The sequence below is a fragment of the Idiotropiscis lumnitzeri genome, chromosome 13 (genome assembly GCF_059441095.1).
Source record: "Idiotropiscis lumnitzeri isolate Australia: NSW breed Sydney's pygmy pipehorse chromosome 13, RoL_Ilum_1.0, whole genome shotgun sequence".
Classification (NCBI taxonomy): Eukaryota; Metazoa; Chordata; class Actinopteri; order Syngnathiformes; family Syngnathidae; genus Idiotropiscis; species Idiotropiscis lumnitzeri.
Window position 1 is genome coordinate 5,689,404 of NC_142403.1, and position 17,986 is coordinate 5,707,389.

The 17,986-nt window shown below is 38.6% G+C and overlaps 3 protein-coding genes across 7 annotated transcripts; 2 read left to right on the plus strand and 1 right to left on the minus strand.

Annotated features, from left to right (window-relative positions):
- Nucleotides 1–40: 40 nt before the first annotated feature.
- mob3a (MOB kinase activator 3A) lies at nt 41–6,002 on the plus strand. 2 transcript variants are annotated; one of them, XM_088313733.1, is made up of 4 exons: nt 41–294; nt 1,760–2,242; nt 4,512–4,714; nt 5,608–6,002. In XM_088313733.1, exons 2-4 carry the CDS (start codon nt 1,825–1,827, stop codon nt 5,635–5,637), a joined length of 651 nt encoding a protein of 216 aa, XP_088169859.1. In that variant the 5' UTR covers nt 41–294; nt 1,760–1,824; the 3' UTR covers nt 5,638–6,002. The 2 variants fall into 2 exon arrangements, with proteins under 2 accessions (XP_088169859.1, XP_088169857.1); XM_088313731.1 differs by having other exon boundaries at nt 43–294; nt 1,684–2,242.
- A 2,732-nt stretch (nt 6,003–8,734) lies between these two features.
- Nucleotides 8,735–13,375, plus strand: LOC148324119 (uncharacterized). 4 transcript variants are annotated; one of them, XM_088314145.1, is made up of 5 exons: nt 8,735–8,925; nt 9,138–9,233; nt 9,557–9,640; nt 10,520–12,155; nt 12,758–13,375. In XM_088314145.1, the coding sequence occupies exons 3-5, from the start codon at nt 9,560–9,562 to the stop codon at nt 12,949–12,951; spliced, it is 1,911 nt and encodes a 636-aa protein (XP_088170271.1). In that variant the 5' UTR covers nt 8,735–8,925; nt 9,138–9,233; nt 9,557–9,559; the 3' UTR covers nt 12,952–13,375. The 4 variants fall into 4 exon arrangements, with proteins under 4 accessions (XP_088170271.1, XP_088170273.1, XP_088170270.1 ...); XM_088314147.1 differs by having other exon boundaries at nt 9,141–9,233; XM_088314144.1 differs by having other exon boundaries at nt 8,753–8,814; nt 9,141–9,233.
- An 817-nt stretch (nt 13,376–14,192) lies between these two features.
- On the minus strand, nt 14,193–16,556 carry LOC148324120 (uncharacterized). Its single transcript, XM_088313523.1, has 3 exons — nt 16,216–16,556; nt 15,097–15,944; nt 14,193–14,525 (listed from the first exon to the last, which is right to left on the minus strand). Exons 2-3 carry the CDS (start codon nt 15,925–15,927, stop codon nt 14,193–14,195), a joined length of 1,164 nt encoding a protein of 387 aa, XP_088169649.1. The 5' UTR covers nt 15,928–15,944; nt 16,216–16,556.
- Between the last annotated feature and the right edge of the window lie 1,430 nt (nt 16,557–17,986).

Sequence of the window (17,986 nt, forward strand, 5' to 3'; positions counted from 1 at the left end):
GTTAAGCGAGGCGGAAGTCTAAAGCCATTACTTTGAATGTCAATACCGGAAGTTGGAAGAACTCTAACTGTAACTTCTTGACGTTACTTTTCGTTTGAAAGGGAGGAGTCTGACGCTCGCCGCTTTCATTTAACAAAGTGTCATGTTAGCGGAATTTACAGTAAATTTACACCATGAATAGCAATACGCACATGCATTTTAGTACTTTTACGTTGTCGCTGTAACGGTGTCAAGATTGCTGGCAACTTTGGAGAAAACATCGAAGGAAATTGGCGGAAGAGGAAGGCGGAACGAGTAAGTTCGGAAAAGTAGCTTTGCGCTGCGATTTCGTCATCGTCTGATCTGCTCTTTGATATACCGACTTGTTTTCTTTCGAATATATGCACATTATGCTACCTACTCAGTTGAAAAGTAACGCATTTTGTCGAAATATTTTGTCTTTTTGAAGCAACAAGTCTAACCGCGTTTGCTAGCCTCGTTACAAAGTTGGTACAGTCGTCACACGCCTCGCTGTTTAATCTCCTGCTTTCATGTCGGAAACAATCATGGAAATTGTTGACTCCGTATTAAAAAAAAGTGAAATTTTCCAAACGTGAAGATTTGCTGTACCTGCTTTAGGTTCGTGCTAAACCACCAAGAGGCGGTTTAGCGTGGTTTTATTGTCATTCCGAGCATTCTTGAGTTTCACGGCAGGATTAGTGCTTGAAATAGGAAATGAGTCATTGTATTGAACGTCGTAAACGCAATATTTCCCCAATACTATTCAACTTGTTACTTTGAGAGAGCCTTGTTAACGCTCATCTAAACAATGTTATTTTCCATCCCGATAATGTTTTTCTTTTTGCAAAAATGTCGCAGTTTTATTTTTCTCTTCCCAGATTAAAAACATTGCGCATGCATTAAACATGCATGCAAGATTAGGCCTGTCAGTGTCAAAAGTGGGACACAGATGCTGATGTTGTGTAATCTACTCTACACTAGTGCTTCCCAACGTTTGAGGCAATGCGCCCAATTTACATTTGAAAAATCCCACGGCACATCCCAAACATAAATGTGTGTAAAAAAAAAAAAAAAAAGAAACGGGGAAAAATGAACTAATGATCACCTTGTCTCAATTTGCTCACACATGTACTTACTCAGGTTGAAATATGGGCCCGTTTTAAATGAACACCAAGCTGATACACTCACTCGGTGAATCAATGGCAACAGGTGGATACATGTTTACTGTACCTTACGACCTCTAATTAAAAAATATTACATTTTTCCGCCTGTCGCCATATGTCACTGCCCTAAATAGATGAACAAAGATATACTGATAATTAATTTATTGCTGATTCTCAAACCGTTTACACCAAAGAGCCCCTAAATAAATGCAAATTGTGATAATGAATAATCAGTCTTGCACAGAAGTTTAAAAAATTGAGAATGTTCGAGAACAAACATCGGTTAAGTGCAAATGCTTTGTATTTAAGTTACCAGTCGTTGCAACTGAATTGTACTTAAACACGGCCTACAAAACGGTTTATAATGCACTTCTAACTTTTTATGTATCAATATAATGTTATTATTCTTTTCCTTGCGTACTATTGATATTTTATTTGTAATTGTTACATTTTTAAATTAAATTTATGTACATTAGCTTGGCTAACCAACCACCCTTTTTTCATTTTTCTCTCTTCACAGAACATAACCAAACACCCCAAAAACAGCCTTAGAATAACTCTACTGTTTGTGTATTCCATGTTTTGACTGCTTCTAGGAAAATAATAACTAATTCACCCCACGTGTTAAAAACTAATCTCTCCGGGATCTCAGCAAGCAACCATGTCCATGGCCCTGAAACAAGTTTTTAACAAAGACAGGACATTCCGGCCCAAGCGCAAGTTTGAGCCCGGCACACAACGGTTTGATCTTCACAAGAAGGCCCAGGCCTCTCTGAACGCTGGCTTGGACCTGAAGCAGGCTGTGCAGCTCCCACACGGGGAGGACCTTAACGATTGGGTGGCCGTCCACGTCGTTGACTTCTTCAACCGCATCAACCTCATCTACGGAACCATCAGTGACTCCTGCACTGACCAGACCTGCCCCGTGATGTCAGGCGGACCCAAGTACGAATATCGCTGGCAGGACGAGCACAAGTACAAGAGACCCACCGCGCTTTCGGCCCCCAAATACATGAGCCTGCTCATGGACTGGATCGAGGTACAGATCAACAATGAAAACATCTTCCCCACTAATGTCGGTAAGTGTTAAAACAAATTGCAGATAAAATTAGAAATTGTCTTATTATAAATTCTGACTTTTCATATAGTGCTCTCCATATATATTGGTACCCCTGGTTGACACGTGTTAGAAGCCTTCACATTTTTATGCAGAAGCAATGCACTCGTACTGACAATTGTCGAAATGGTTCTCTCCTTCCATGGCCATCTCAGTCACCACACCTCAATCCCACTGAAAACCTGTGGAATGAGCTAAAGAGGAGAGCGGGTTGAACAAAGTATTAACATCAGGTCTGCGGGTAATTGTCGCACCTATTTTTTTTTTTTAGGGGTCCTAGAATATTTAGGAAATAAACTGAATTCTTTAAAAGCTAAAAAATGCATCTTAAACGGAGTTTCCAGTAATTATGCAGGACATTGTATTTGCAATTTAAATGAGTTGAACAAGCTACAGTGGGGCCAATAAGTATTGGGCAACTTGAAAATGAAAAATTTCACCCATTTAAAATGATAAGACAGGTTTGCAATATTCATCATAGGTACATATCAAGCGTGAGAGACAATGTAAAAAAAAAATCCAGAAAATCACATTGTTTGATTTTTAAAGAATTTATTTGTGAAAATGGGTAGCCAATAAATATTGGGCAGATAGAAAACAAACAACTCTTCTGTCCCTGACAGACTAGTCACTTGCTCTTTAAGAAGTTATTCCAGCCTCTACTCGTTAACGGTATGAATGACACCAAACAACTCTGTGAGAAAAGATCAACAGTTGGAAACATTAGAAATTGGAAGTATAACATCATTGACAATCTCCCTCAAAGTGGGACTTGATGCAAGATCTCAACTCATGGGGTTCAAATGATCCTGAGAACAGTGAGGAATTGGCCTAGAACTACACGGCGGAAACTGGTCACTGATTTGAAGACAGCTGGGACCACCGTCACAAAGATGACAATCAAGTGAGTTGTCGTGGGAGCATCATGGTTTGGGGATGCTTTTCTGCAAGAGGAACAGGAAGACTGGTCCGGGCATGTATTGTGACATTTTGGGTAAAAGAAAATCATACTATAGTTCCTGGATTCTGTCTCATGCTTGATATGTACCTGTGATGAAAATGACCTCTCATTCTAAATGGGTGACGTTGCAAATTTTTTAAGTCGCCCTATACTTATTGGTCCCTCAGTTATTTACAACCTACCATGTTTTTTCGTTTCCAATTCTAATTCTAATACAAAGTCTGACCTCTTGACAAGAGACAAAAAAAAAATATCACACACTGAATATCTACTTGTCACACTCTAGGCCATATCGCCATTTTTCGGAGAGGGTTCAATGCAAATGTGGTGTATCATGCTAAGTTTAACTAATTAATTTTCAGAAATGATCAGTTAAAAATGTCCGTGGTTGTGTCATTACCCACTTTTTGGGTGGGTTATTTGTATACAAATTTATTTCTATTCCATTACTGTTCCAATCTATTCTTTTGAAAAATAAATCCCTTTGCACCATGTGATGGGTTGTGTTCGACCTTGGGGGTGGCGCTTTACAGGTAGTATTCTGACATTTTATAAACAGGCTCCGTGCGTGCTGTTCATGCAGGTGTGATCACAAATGCCTCACTTTTGGCCACAAAACCTTGTAAAATTCAAATACTTAAGCTGCCAGGATGGCCGAGTGGTCTAAGGCGCCGCGTTCAGGACCCAGTCTCCCCAGGAGGCCTGGGTTCGAATCTCGAATTTCCCCATTGTGGGTCTAATAAAGGGAATATTATTATTATTATTAACCATTCAGTAAAAGGATAATTCCGCGCATGAGAAAGAGAGACGCAGTTCTGCACTCTAGATAAGTCAAATGTTTGATAAATCTCTAAGGCTACATTCATTTCATTGCTGCTACTGTCCTGTTGCCATGGCATTCTCATTCTCTATTTGTGAAAAGTGAGTATTGTTGTGACTCCGTATTTCAATCACCACAGAAGCATGCAAGCAAAGGATTTATAAAATAGGTCATGTAATGTACAGCAGGCAGTTATGAGGAGAAAAAAAAACACTGGCACTCATGCCCTCTGGAAAAGACTCCAGAGATATTATTGGATGGCTGAGAGAAAAGAATGTCCTTAAATGAGTCACACAGCCTTTCTGAACAAATTGTTATGATTTTGCATGTGGCATGATGCGGGCTCGACAAGGACAAGCAGCGGGATTGTGCAAAATACAGAACTCATCGTTTGTAAAATCCTCTCAACCACATGCTGTTCATTCCTATCTCCATGTGTCTGACCCCAAGGTACTCCATTCCCTAAGACCTTCATGCAGGTGGCTAAGAAGATTTTATCCCGCCTGTTCCGGGTGTTTGTTCATGTCTACATTCACCACTTTGACCGTGTGAGCCAGATGGGGGCCGAGGCGCATGTCAATACCTGCTACAAGCATTTCTATTACTTTGTCACAGAGTTCAACCTCACGGACCACAAAGAGCTGGAGCCTCTGGTAAGTTGAAAGGCTAGCGGCTAGTCACATGACAACAAAGCCGACACTTGTTTATATACAACTGCTCCAAAACAAAAACGAATACAGGTTGCGCTGGAGAAAACTTTTGTTTGGGTGGTGGGCAATGTGACTACTGTTGCCTGTTGAAATGATACAGAGGAGCTTTTTTGTTTTGTTTTTTCCCCTCCCCCTGCTTCATAAGTAACACAATTCAGAGTCATGGCAGCGTAACAAGTAAAGAAAAAAAACGCACAGATTGTTATCTCCAAGTCAGAATTGGGTCAATTTTAAATGTACATACAAATTCTTTGTATCAGTTATGTAATGATGAAGAGTTTTTAATTTTGATTTACGTGACTTTGCCCTAAAAGTTGTTTAAATGAATTCTCAAAATAAATGTAAATCAGCATCTATAGAATCTGGATTAACAAATCGACGCAATACATAACCTTTAAGTGCAGGTGTATAGACTACTTTTTTATATTTGTGCATTTCAGTAGTGCCTTGAGATACGAGTGACCTGACCTACAAGTTTTGCAACATATAAGTTGGCAGCAGTAAATTCTCTTTACTTCATCATCCAGCAAGAAAGAAATGAGATAAAGCCCTACGAAGCCATATTTAATTCTGTAAACACCGCGCCACGTGATTATGTTTTGTGCACATGCATGTCACTTCTAGGAAGCATTCCATTCAGAGTAGAAGTCAAATTGTTTTTGTTATGTCGACGTGTACCATAAAAAGTTTGGATTTGACCAAAAACAATCTGAATTGGGCATCATACTCTGCGATGAGAACATAGCTTTACTTAGTAAATGTAATTTAGCTTTGGCATGTGTATGACTTTGGTTGTTTTATGTATTTTCTGTTGTGCTCTTGTGTGTTCGCCACAGAAAGAAATGACCTCTCGGATGTGCCACTGAGGGGTGCCAAGCTGATCTGTGGACACACACGCCGGACAATCACATCCGTCCATTGAAAAAAAAGCTGCAGTTGAGATTTTAAATGACAAATGCATTCATAAAGAGTCTATTTTTATATTTAAGTACTGTAATCTATTTTAGCTACAGACTGTAGGTTTTAAAAAAGAAGCTCAAAGTTGTAAGTGGAACACAGAAAACAATTCTATCGGAGCAAATATTAAGAGGTCCATGTTCTTATTTGAATTTCAGATCATTCCAGCATGCTTTTGCTTTTTCTTGTCAGAAATGGCAATTAGTCTGGTTTGTTACAGTACAGCTGTATGGTCACTTTGTTGCATTAAAGTTCTTACTGGATTATAACCTGAGTGAAGCTCCATGTTTTATTTTCTACATGTTTACTTTAAATCTTCGCATGCATTTTACAGAGACTAATCTACAAATGAAGTAAACGTGCCTGCCATAAAAGTCAGCACATCTACACCAAACCGATTGAAGACAAGCATAATAACGCACATTCTACGCAACAATGATGACGTTTGTCACCAATACAAACTACTAAACCCAATTCCATTTTAGTTGATATGGTGTGTTAAACGTAAATAAAAACAATACAGTGGACCCCTGCTAGCAGGTCAGTTCTAGTACTTTGACTCTTTCTATGAAGCCATGTAGTTGTAACACATGCAGAATGTGTCTTGGCTTTGTTGTGCTGAAATGAGGGACGGCCCTGAAGAATGGTGGCATATGTTGCTCCGAAATCTGTTTGGACCATCACATACCATACCATCACAAATGCTGGCTTTTGAATTGTGTCCATTGATTCTTTTACTTTTTGGTCTGGAGAACACATGTAAGGACATCCATGATTTCGAAAAACAATTTGTAATGTGGACTCGTCAGACCACAGTTTACTTTCCCACTTGGCGTGAGTCAATCTCGGATGAGCTCCTGCCCCGGGAAGACGGCAGCGCTTCTGAGTTGTCGATGCAGTATATGGCTTTTGCATTGCATGCTAACATTTTCGTTTTGTCGATGAAACGATAACTGTTTCTAAACCCGGGCGCTCAAAGTACTCTCCTTTTACACAAGGATGTCTGTTTTTCATGCCGTGCCGTCAGAAGGATTGAAGGCCACCGACATTCAATGTTGGTTTTTAGCCTTGCTTTTTATGTGCTCAGATTTCTCCAGATTCTCTGCCTCTTTTGATGATATTATGGACCATAGATAATGAAATAGCTGAATTATTTGCAGTTGTACATTGAGAGACGTTGGACCTTTTTTTTCTTGCACGGTTGCAAATGAGTGTTTTTATGACAATTCCTCAACTTTACCAGTCTTTTGTTTCCCACAGGCACTAAATTCAAAATAGAGAGTATTTGAAAAAACAAACAAACCCAATAAAGTTCATCATACAATATTTTGTCTTTGAAAATCATCGTATGTATGTAAACATACTTTCAACTGCGATGTTATAATTAGAGTAAATGTACATTTAAAAAAACATTGTACTACTACTACAAAAAAAAATAATATATATATATATATATATATGATATAATCAAATGAAAAACTATGCATGCTGGTAACTAAGTGTTCCACCTTAATGGGGAAGTCAACGACTATGTGTTTTTTTGCCACATGTTCTATGTAATTGTTCAGTAGTCTAAACATTCTGAAGCATTCTGATTAATATTATTGCGCGTGTGGAGTATGAGTTAATATACATTAAAATAGAGATTGAAATCTTATTGGAAAAAAGACAAAATAATCTAAACATCCACATGTACTGGAAGCAGTACAGCTAAGAGAAACACTGCTAAATGAAGATAAGAGATTGTTGGGAATAAATAATTAATACAATTTCATGGCACAGACGTTCAAGTCCAGCATGTCAGAATTGTAAGGCAGATTTCTCGCATTTTGTGCAACGTCCTGCCCCTACTATAATCATCAAAATCCATTTCCGATTTCAGGTAATTTTCTGATGAATAACCATGAGAATTTAAGCGGGGATTTTAGAAATGTTCCAAATTGGAACTTTTCCATGGAAATGTATGGGAATCCAACATTGTTTGGGGAGTATCATAACTCAAGCATGAATATAAACATTTTATTTTGTCATTAGCAGACATCCATGCAACATAGCTTGTATTGCTCACATGCGAGGGAATAAGCAGAACAGTACCATACTCATTTTCCACATCACTAAACTACTAAAGCTTGATCATATTACAAACTTTGGCTTTTGGCAGGTGATGGCTTGTAACTCGAAAAACAAGGCTCTACTTGCCTGAAATCCATTTGTTTTAGTCAGTTTGTGCTGCAATATATTTACTCCAACTGTATTTAAGTTACCAATTCAACCTTGCCTAAACCTTCACATTTGTAAATTTCTGATGCTCGTTTATTCCCATGAATTCCTGTTTATTTCCATGTAAAGAATTTTGAAATCATGTAGGATTTACAGTATACTGCGAAATGAGAACTAAAAATACAGTCGTAGCTGGCAGGTGACGCTAACCTTATCAAGTTGGGGTTATTGTACACGTTTGGCCTTCTCAGGTGTCAGATGACTGAGATGTGCTGGCGCATGTTGCGCATACCGAACTCCATCAACACGTACGGAAGAGGATTATACGGAGCCCCTCTGGTGCCACAGTATGAGAAAAAAATATTTTTTGCTAATCTGTACCCACAGTTTACTAAACTGTACCCACAGTTTACTAAACTGTACCCACAGTTTAGTAAACTGTACCCACAGTTTACTAATCTGTACCCACAGTTTACTAAACTGTACCCACAGTTTACTAAACTGTACCCACAGTTTAGTAAACTGTACCCACAGTTTACTAATCTGTACCCACAGTTTACTAAACTGTACCCACAGTTTACTAAACTGTACCCACAGTTTAGTAAACTGTACCCACAGTTTACTAATCTGTACCCACAGTTTACTAAACTGTACCCACAGTTTACTAAACTGTACCCACAGTTTAGCTAATCTGTACCCACAGTTTACTAATCTGTACCCACAGTTTACTAAACTGTACCCACAGTTTAGCTAATCTGTACCCACAGTTTAGCTAATGAGCTAGCGTTCACGCCCATGCCATGACGTCAAACGTTTGTGGGTGTTGCTTGATAGAGCAGTACCCACGCGGTCGTATATCTCTCAAGGTAAATTCTATTAGATGTTATATTGATAGTACGAGAGTATAGTGTGTTCTGCATCGCTTAAAGACTTGTAATTCCGTGATTTATGTTCACGCCCATGCCATTCCGTCAAATGTAAGTAAGGTGTACATCGCTCTAGTTCGTGACTGTTGCTTGATAGAGCAGTATTAGCAGCGAACGGCTACATTTAGCCTCCGTGTTTTCTATTCGTGCGTCACGTTTTAAACATTTTTCGCGCATTATTTCGCTCGCCACAAGTCACCCAATCATGACAACCGTCACCCTAGCCACGGTTTGATTTTATTGTCGTCTTTTTGGCGTATCAGCAGGCATCAGTGGTTTTAGTCGAGCCCTCGTCGGAGAAGTGTACAAACACTCACGAATCACCACAAGAGGAGACAAGTACGTCTCTGACATTCACTGTAAGTACATTGTCTAAAGTTACTTTTATTTCACGACAACAATTTGTTGTGTTTACTGCCGTGCTTGTCGTAAATTGCTTAATAACTCGCTTCTGGGCTATGTTGGGTTGCTAAATATGGCTGTATAATGAAACTGTGAAACGATGGAAACAATCATGCATTCTTATCTATTCATTTTGTCAGGATGACATGACATTTTTGTAAACGTGCAGAATCATATTTTCAAAGTACAATACTGTAGTTTTACTTTGCATCTTGTCTCTTTAATTGCCTTGAGACGATGTGTAATGCAGCAGTAGTGCCATTTTACTCCTCTGTTTCAGAAGATGGACTCGAATTTTCTAAAATTTCTCCAAGACCAGCGAAAGTTAGATGATAAAGTCATTGCCACCTTTATCGAGGAGAAGGTATGTACAACAGGCAATAACATGTCATTTAACCAATGTGGGTGTTTAAGGAAAACTGCTTCGGGCATATTATATGTTGTGAGACATGGTTGATCATAAAAAGAAAATTGTAATGATTCAAATTTTTCTATTCTTAATATCAATCTCAATAATCAAGTTTAATCCACCCAAATGGATTTGCATTTCTTTGGGGCAGGTTGTAATTCTAGTAGAAGCATTTAAGTGTAAATGAAGTACACACACATTGACAAAAGTGTTGTCTGTTCATGGAAAGAGGGAAACAACATATATAACAATCATAATACATAAAAATAAAAAGGAAAAATCACCATTCATAATCGGACATTGATTTTTTTAATTGTGGTTCATTGGAATTGTTAAAAAAAAATCAAAAATTTTGAAACAGGCCTTGACAAAAATTATGGTAGAAAACACATTTTGTTGCAGAACCTTTTGAGGAAATCACGACAATCAGATTATTTATGTAATGAAATTTCAATGAGATGTGGGCAGCTCTCATTTTGTCCCTGTCTCCATATGCAAACCACGGCAGTTGTTTTACGTTTGAAGGGTCCTGTCAAATATATATATATATATATATATATATATATATATATATATATATATATATATATATATACAGTTCGAAATGGAGTAGGAAGAATTATAAACTGTGTTCCTACCCCTTTACACCATTTCTAATTCATATTTATGAATGATGTTTAGCGTAGTTAGTACACTATTGGAGGTTCAGCCAATCATTTTTCTACGTTGCTGTTCAAAATGCGTCATACTTTCCATGTTTTAAAATGATTGCTGGTCATGTACTTTGTGTATTTTTAAAACTTGTTTCATTACCAATGTTCTATTTTTCCTCAGATTGATTGCTATGCTGTCAATGCGATGACAGACCAGCAGCTCACAGAATATGTTCCCAAAGCTGGAGACCGAATTGCAATACGCCAATACTGCAGAAGAGAAGTAGCTGCGCTTGAAGGAACCAACACAACAATATCCAAAGCAACTGAGTCTTTGATTTCAAAAATTCAACAAAGGCGGGGTTTTGACAATGGCCGCACAGATGAGCGGGTGAAAAAAATGTCTGGCAACACTAATGCTATGAAAGGACACCGCAACTACCAAATGGGCCTATTTGAAGAGACTCAGGACCGAATTGTGCAAGTTAGAGAGAGAAGAGGAGGAGGCACAAGACATTTAAAGGCCCTGAAGAATGCAACAATGTCAGAATTAATGGAAACAGGCAAAGCACTCTTTTTTCCAAATGGAAAATCAAAACTAGGGAGGGAAAGCGATTTTGAATTTCTAATACGGGACTTCACTGAAGAGATCATTTCACCACAAACAACATTAAATGAGCAGTATGAAAAGAGAAAGGTGAAAACATTACGGCTTTATTTGTCATGCAAAAGAGTTGGTGCTGATGCCCCTGCAAAAGTGCTTGATGAGCCACATGACACCGCTTCTGTGCATTTTACTGCATTGGAGGAAACAGCCAAGGTGCCTCCATTGGACAGTGAAATGGTGGGAGCAGTAGGTGGACTGTTAGAAAATGTTATTGCTGATGAAGAAATAGTCTTCAGACATTCATTTGCTGATTATGCCACTTATGATGTCGATGACACCCTCGACGACACCATCCCCATGGAGCTGTTGGTTGAAAATCCATCCCCAGGGCAAGAATCTCATCCACTTAAAGCAAGAAAACTTAAACTGCACAGGGGAAATGTTTTCCATGAATTAAATGCAGCCTTTCAAAACGGCACTGTAACTACTGATGAGCTGCTGGTGGAGATCGAGATGTTCCAACCCAATGGAGCAATGGAAAAGGGAGAAGATAATGGTGGTGTGTTACGTGATGCCTTAAGTGAATACTGGGAAACATTCTTCAGTAAATGCACTCATGGAAGCACAATGAAGATACCAATGACACGACACGACATGAAAGACAAATGGGTTAACATTGCCAAAGTTATGGTCCTTGGATACAACATTGTGCAATATTTTCCCATAGCATTAGCCAAGCCCTTTATTTTGTATTGTCTCGGCGTTGACCTGATGGAGAATGACCTGCTTTCAGCATTTTTAGACACAATTCCCTCTGAAGAAAAACAAGTGGCTGAACAAGCGATGATTGATTTTTTGTCTATCGCTGGATCTGAGGAGTGGATGGATTTCCTCGAAACTCACGAGGTTAAAGTTATTGTCAATAAGGGGAACGTGAAGAAGACTTTAATTGAGGTGGCACATAAGGAACTGGTTCAAGATCCCGCCTATATTGCTGAGTGCTGGTCCAGTATATTGAAGGAACTGAAATTACCACTGGGAGGCCTGGATGAAGTATATGGTAGCCTTACCCCAACACCAAGAAGAGTAATCGCCATGTTACAGCATGAGGGCCTCAACATGAGAGAAATGCAGAGTTTTGAATTTCTGAAAAAATTCATCAGGAGTTGCAACGAACGTCGGCTCAAGAAATTTCTTCGATTTTGTACTGGTAATCTTTCACATCTTTACGATTAATCCTAATTCTGTCATTTGTTTTCACTTGTCAAATTTGATATATATATATATATATGTATATGTATACATATGGATATATATATGTATATGTGTGTGTGTGTATAGATGCCAAAAGAAATGTGCCCTCAGCTGACTTTGAAACACGGGGGGCAAAATTTTTGATTTGTGGGCCACAATGGGTTCTCTTGACAGAGGGGCCGGACCAGCAACACTTGGATGGAGTGTTTTGGTAACCTCACTTTATCTGAGAAAGAAAATACATATCGTATATGGAGAAAATATATGCTCTAATTTTAAATGAAAATGAATGAAAACATTGCAACAAAATATCTGTCTTAGGGTGTGTCTCCTAGTGGGGACACTTATCAGAATTACGGGGAAAATAAAACATGAACAAGGTTTATTTATTTAATTTTTTCAACTTCGGCAGGCCTGATGTAAACGTTTAATAAATACACAGCTATTGAAGGCAATGATTAGAGAGCCTTCATTTGAGGTGATAGACACGAGTGTTCTAGTATAGAGTTGGTGGTGGTATGTGGTTCTAAACTAATATTTTATTTTTGTTTTCCAAAGGTGCAGATCTTTTAGTGGCTGAGAAGATCCATGTGCGATTCTTTGAGGCTGAGAACCTATTTACACGAAGACCAATGTCCCATACATGTGGCTGTGTTCTGGAGGTGGCCAACAACTATGGGTCGTACCCTGAGTTGTCTGAGGAATTTGGGAATGTACTTGATGCCAACATGTGGGTGATGGACATAATTTAGTGTCTGTTCTGCAAAATCTATTCCCATATACTCTTAGAGGGTTTGGCGGCTGTTTTGTCTGGAATTTGTTCATAATGGTATTTTATAATGTAGTTGCATGGTCTGATTCATGGGGGCCAGATTTACTGTTTTATGCCGGTATTTCATACTCTTGGACTGCAAGTCGAGTTGTTTATATTTACTGACTATTGAGTGAGTCATTGTTTGCATAGTTGATTCTTTGCAAAATTAGGAAGCAATTTTGTTGTGGTAAGACACAATTTTGTTGCCTATGGTTGTTATGCAACAGCTTTAAGACGTGTGTTTTTTTTTTTTGGTTTTTATAAAATTGCTCCACTGCTTGTATTGCAAGCAGATAGTTGTGTCGCTGGGGTCGACTACGATGTCTTGTTTTACACAAATTTTATAAAAATTAAATGTGCAACTGCTCCTATCTGAATTTTTTTCTCAGTTAAGACAGTGACATTCACTCAGCTCTCAGACAGACTGTATGTAGGAGACATTATTTGCTGAATTGAGTACCCAAATCTCAAGTCTACAGTTATCAAGTTGTCACCTTGTTGCTGTCTGATTTGACAGTGTGCATTTGTGTGAATTTGACCACTTCGCTTCACATAAATAGTTTCCACAAATACATTTAAGGATTGAATAGCAGTTTCAACTCAAGATACTTTGGCGACCTGAAAATGTAGAAGACAATCAATTTTACTTTTAGAATTTATTTGAATCACACACATGTATTTTAGCGAGCTTGAATGTGGCTTTTTAAATACCAATCAAAGATCTTTACATGTTGGCTCAATGCATGTCAATATGCGGAGGAGTTTGCAGCAATTTATTTATTTTACAAAACCATAAATCAGCAACAGTTAATTTGGGTAGAACCATCAAGCAAATTACAAAATATATGTACAGTATATATCAAATGAATTTCAACAATTCTCTGTACATTTCCCATGTATGTACAAGAATGGGTGCACACACAGTCACAATAAGTGTACAAAAAAAATTCTAAGTAAAATTACACATGTTGTAAAACACTTGATAAAATCCATAATGAGCAGAATGCTTCAAACTTAAAACAATTTGTCATTTAGTTATGTGAGGGCTCCATATAAACAGCAGTTGAGGTGTGGCGAGGGGGCACACACACCATTAGGGGGTAAGACAGGGCACATTGATTAATGGTGTGATACGTTATGGATTGTAAAAGGACTTTGAAGCCTTTTACACCTGGACTATTAAATACCTAAGAGTGTTATTAGCTCCTCTCTCAAGTTGAGGTAGTTGGCCGTGGCGATATATCCATCCACTGGGACTTGGAGGTTGTTCTGTGACATTATGTGTGTACACAGAGTGAACACATCAGCATCACAAGCAACATCATTGCGGTGGATGCAGTCACCTTCACACCTCAAAAAATCCTCCTCAGTCACTTGGCACAAAAAGTCCTCTGTGCCATACAGCTCCGGGACCAAGAACATGACATCAGGCCGACCATGAGGGACACACTCATTCTTGGATGGACGAATCAGATGGCTGTTCCACACCTCCTTGACTGCATCCAACTCATCCTGCAGGTGATACAAAAACAATTTACATAAATGTTTTAAGAAACATATTAACTGAAAATATAAACTTTTTCGAAGACTGCAAACACAGATGCATTCACGTGGAAGTCACCAAAATATGAAAGTGGCATGGAGAAAGTGAAGGAAAATACTGGCATTAAGTAGTTCAAATATTATCTGATCATCCATCCATTCACTGAGGTCAAATTTATCTGTAGCGTACTTCTGTGTCTGTGTCTATATGGAGGTAGAATTAAAACAAAGTATGGTAACCATAACTGAAAAAATGCATGTTACAGTAAGGTTTGGTATGTTTGCAGTTACCACTGACCATTGGGTCCTCAACTTTTTACCAAGGTAGGCAAAACGAATGCACTGCAGTGTGAAAGCAAGGTGGACATAAATCATCTACAATGTCACGGAAAATGTCTGGATTTTTTTTTTTTTGTAAGGTTCTGAAAACTTTAAAAGCAAAGTTGTATTCATGAGAAGAAAATATAAAAATGCATTTATAACTTGACCATGATATGGCAAAAATTATTCAATAAAGTGCTTGTGAAGTGTTACTACTTGCCTGTATTAAACCAAGAAAGCAAAATAACATGAGGTTCTTGTCCAAGAAGTCACCATCAAAATGTCCTTCATCTTTAAGTCTGTGGAAGAGGTCCAGCCAGAATTCCACACACTCTCGACGGAGAAAGCCCCACCAACTCTCTATTCTTTGATTTGATGTGCTTCTTCCAACAACAAAGCTTTTGCCACCAGCATGCACATCAGTGTGGGTCCGACGAAGTAATTGCTGCATATCACGGATGGAACTGTTTTCTGTCCCCATGTCTGTTCTCACGATGCGCGCACATCCACCTAATTCATTAATAGTTTCAAGAAAGTAGCCACTGATGACTTTTGGATTACTGCTTGTGTGGTAAGCATTCAGCCACAGAATTCGCCTTGAAAATCCATCGATGGCTCCATTGATGCAAATGCCAAATGGCTTTAATTTGTCGTATGAGTCGACATGCCATACAAAATTTGGACCCTTGGCAAAGTATGCTCGCCTGTGCAGTCTTCTTCTCCTTCTAAATGTCGTGCCCTCCGGGTCCATTGCGGAAAGGAGCAGCCGTACATCTTCCTTTCGTACATGCAGTCCTCTGTCTTTACATTTGGTGTACATCCACCGGTAGCCATGCAACGCTCCAGAGCCCTGTAGCTCCTCTCTGATGAATTCCACAACTGTCTCTGGGTGGTCATAATGGATTCGGCGGAACAATCCATGCTTCTTAAGAATTCGTTTGAGGGACCTCAAACTCAGAACAATCCTGTGTTTGGAGCCCAGCACACATAGTATGTGTTTGTAGCTCAGGCCCAAATGAAAATAGAACTCAATGAGCTGAAGTTGGTCCATGATCTCATGCGTGCATTCTGTAGGTGGAGCAAAATAGAATTATGTTTTGATTTCTGATTACATCGTGGAATAGATAGAATATGTGATCAAATTATTAATTAAAATATTAATTACATTTAAATATGTTTACATACGTTAAAAACAATAGTTGTAATATCATATTAACATAAACCTCATGGCGTGGCAGCTATTAAAGCAATACTTTTAGCTAGGAAAAACACGGGAGAAAACGGCAGTAACCACAAACTATTATCATTACACAAAAATAACCGCAGAAAAGGTACTTACAGTGTTTGAAACCCCAAAGACGTAATTGTATCCTCTTGTAATGCGACCGAGTGAGTGTCTCCTTCTCCAGCGAGGACTGGATGATTGCTTGCGCCGGGCGATTGCTTAAAAACGCAGCGAATGTTCAAAACATGACGCACGAAAAATGAAAAGAAACGCGCTGGCTAATTGTAGCCGTTCGCTGCTAAAACTGCTATATGAACTAGGAACTAGAGCAATATTACCATCATATAATATGAGGGAACGAAAGTGAAAGTAAATCACACCATGCCGATTCGACAGAACACTACACTACACTCTAAAACTATCAATAAAAAAACTAATTGAATTTACCTCGACGTGTATACGACGGACCGTGAGCTCATTTGCTGAATTGTGGGTACTGCTCTATCAAGCAACACCCACAAACGTTTGACGTCATGGCATGGGCGTGAACGCTAGCTCATTAGCTAAACTGTGGGTACAGATTAGCTAAACTGTGGGTACAGTTTAGTAAACTGTGGGTACAGATTAGCTAAACTGTGGGTACAGTTTAGTAAACTGTGGGTACAGTTTAGTAAACTGTGGGTACAGATTAGTAAACTGTGGGTACAGTTTAGTAAACTGTGGGTACAGATTAGCAAAAAATATTTTTTTCTCATACTGTGGCACCAGAGGGGCTCCGTAATATTAGGGCCATGAATGAGAAAAAAAAAAGATTGGAAGGATTCTGACTTTAATCTCAGAATTCTCACTTTATTCTCAGAATTCTGACTTTAAAGTGAGAATTCTGACTTTAATCTCAGAATTCTGACTTTAAAGTGAGAATTCTGACTTTAATCTCAGAATTCTGACTTTAATCTCAGAATTCTGACTTTAAAGTCAGAATTCTGAGATTAAAGTGAGAATTCTGAGATTAAAGTCAGAATCCTTCCAATCTTTTTTTTTCTCATTCATGGCCCTAATCCTCTTCCGTAAACACGAGACTGGAGCCACACGTGACGTGATCAAAAGCTGCTACCCAACACGAGACGAGCAGAGCGTTTTTTTTCTTTCAAGGGAACGCTAGGTGGCACCAAACGCAGAAATTCACTGGTGAATTGTCCTGAATCCCTCACCCTGGCTGTGATCCACCGCAGGCAAGAAGCAAGGTTGGGGGTTGCCTGACTCGGGTTAATGAGCCTACTCAACGGCTTATGTAATAACCGGGGAAGTGTGCATCCAGGGAGGGCTGTTTGCTGCTTGCTTTTGTGGGACTGTGTCAACAACAACAACTCAGGGAACACGCTGGAGGACAACTTTGCTGCTTTGGACTGGATTTAGATGCGGGTGACGTCAGCATGGATGGAATGGTGGCCACAAGCACAAGCGAGGAAATGTTAAAATTACAGTGACAATAAATGGTCACATTTGCTTCATAGAACTGATGGAAATTTTTAGCCACTTTTCTCCACATTTCAAACAATATTTGTCATATATGTATACATATACATATATATATATATATATATATACATATATATATATAGTTAATGTTAAATCTATTTTTTTCGTGTGAAAATAGATATTTATCTAACATGCAAGAAAAAAGGTCAATAATGAAAGCTTAAGGAGGTCAATGTGTGTTTACTGTATCAAATATCGAATAAAAAATATTATACGGGAAATATGGACACTTGAACATATAGTGATAAAAAAATACCTCAAATAATAAACACCTTTGGAGAAACTATTTGACGAATATTTTTCAATTTTCGTGACCCTCAACGGAAAAACAGTGGCCTCTAGTGTT

Coding starts and splice junctions, on each gene's coding strand:
- mob3a (XM_088313733.1), top strand. CDS start 1,825: ATGTCCATGGCCCTGAAACAAGTTTTTAACAAAGACAGGACATTCCGG. Junction 2,243..4,511: donor CATCTTCCCCACTAATGTCG/GTAAGTGTTAAA, acceptor TCTGACCCCAAG/GTACTCCATTCCCTAAGACC. Junction 4,715..5,607: donor ACAAAGAGCTGGAGCCTCTG/GTAAGTTGAAAG, acceptor TGTTCGCCACAG/AAAGAAATGACCTCTCGGAT.
- LOC148324119 (XM_088314145.1), top strand. CDS start 9,560: ATGGACTCGAATTTTCTAAAATTTCTCCAAGACCAGCGAAAGTTAGAT. Junction 9,641..10,519: donor CCACCTTTATCGAGGAGAAG/GTATGTACAACA, acceptor ATTTTTCCTCAG/ATTGATTGCTATGCTGTCAA. Junction 12,156..12,757: donor ATTTCTTCGATTTTGTACTG/GTAATCTTTCAC, acceptor TGTTTTCCAAAG/GTGCAGATCTTTTAGTGGCT.
- LOC148324120 (XM_088313523.1), bottom strand. CDS start 15,927: ATGGACCAACTTCAGCTCATTGAGTTCTATTTTCATTTGGGCCTGAGC. Junction 14,526..15,096: donor GCTTTCTTGGTTTAATACAG/GCAAGTAGTAAC, acceptor TATCACCTGCAG/GATGAGTTGGATGCAGTCAA.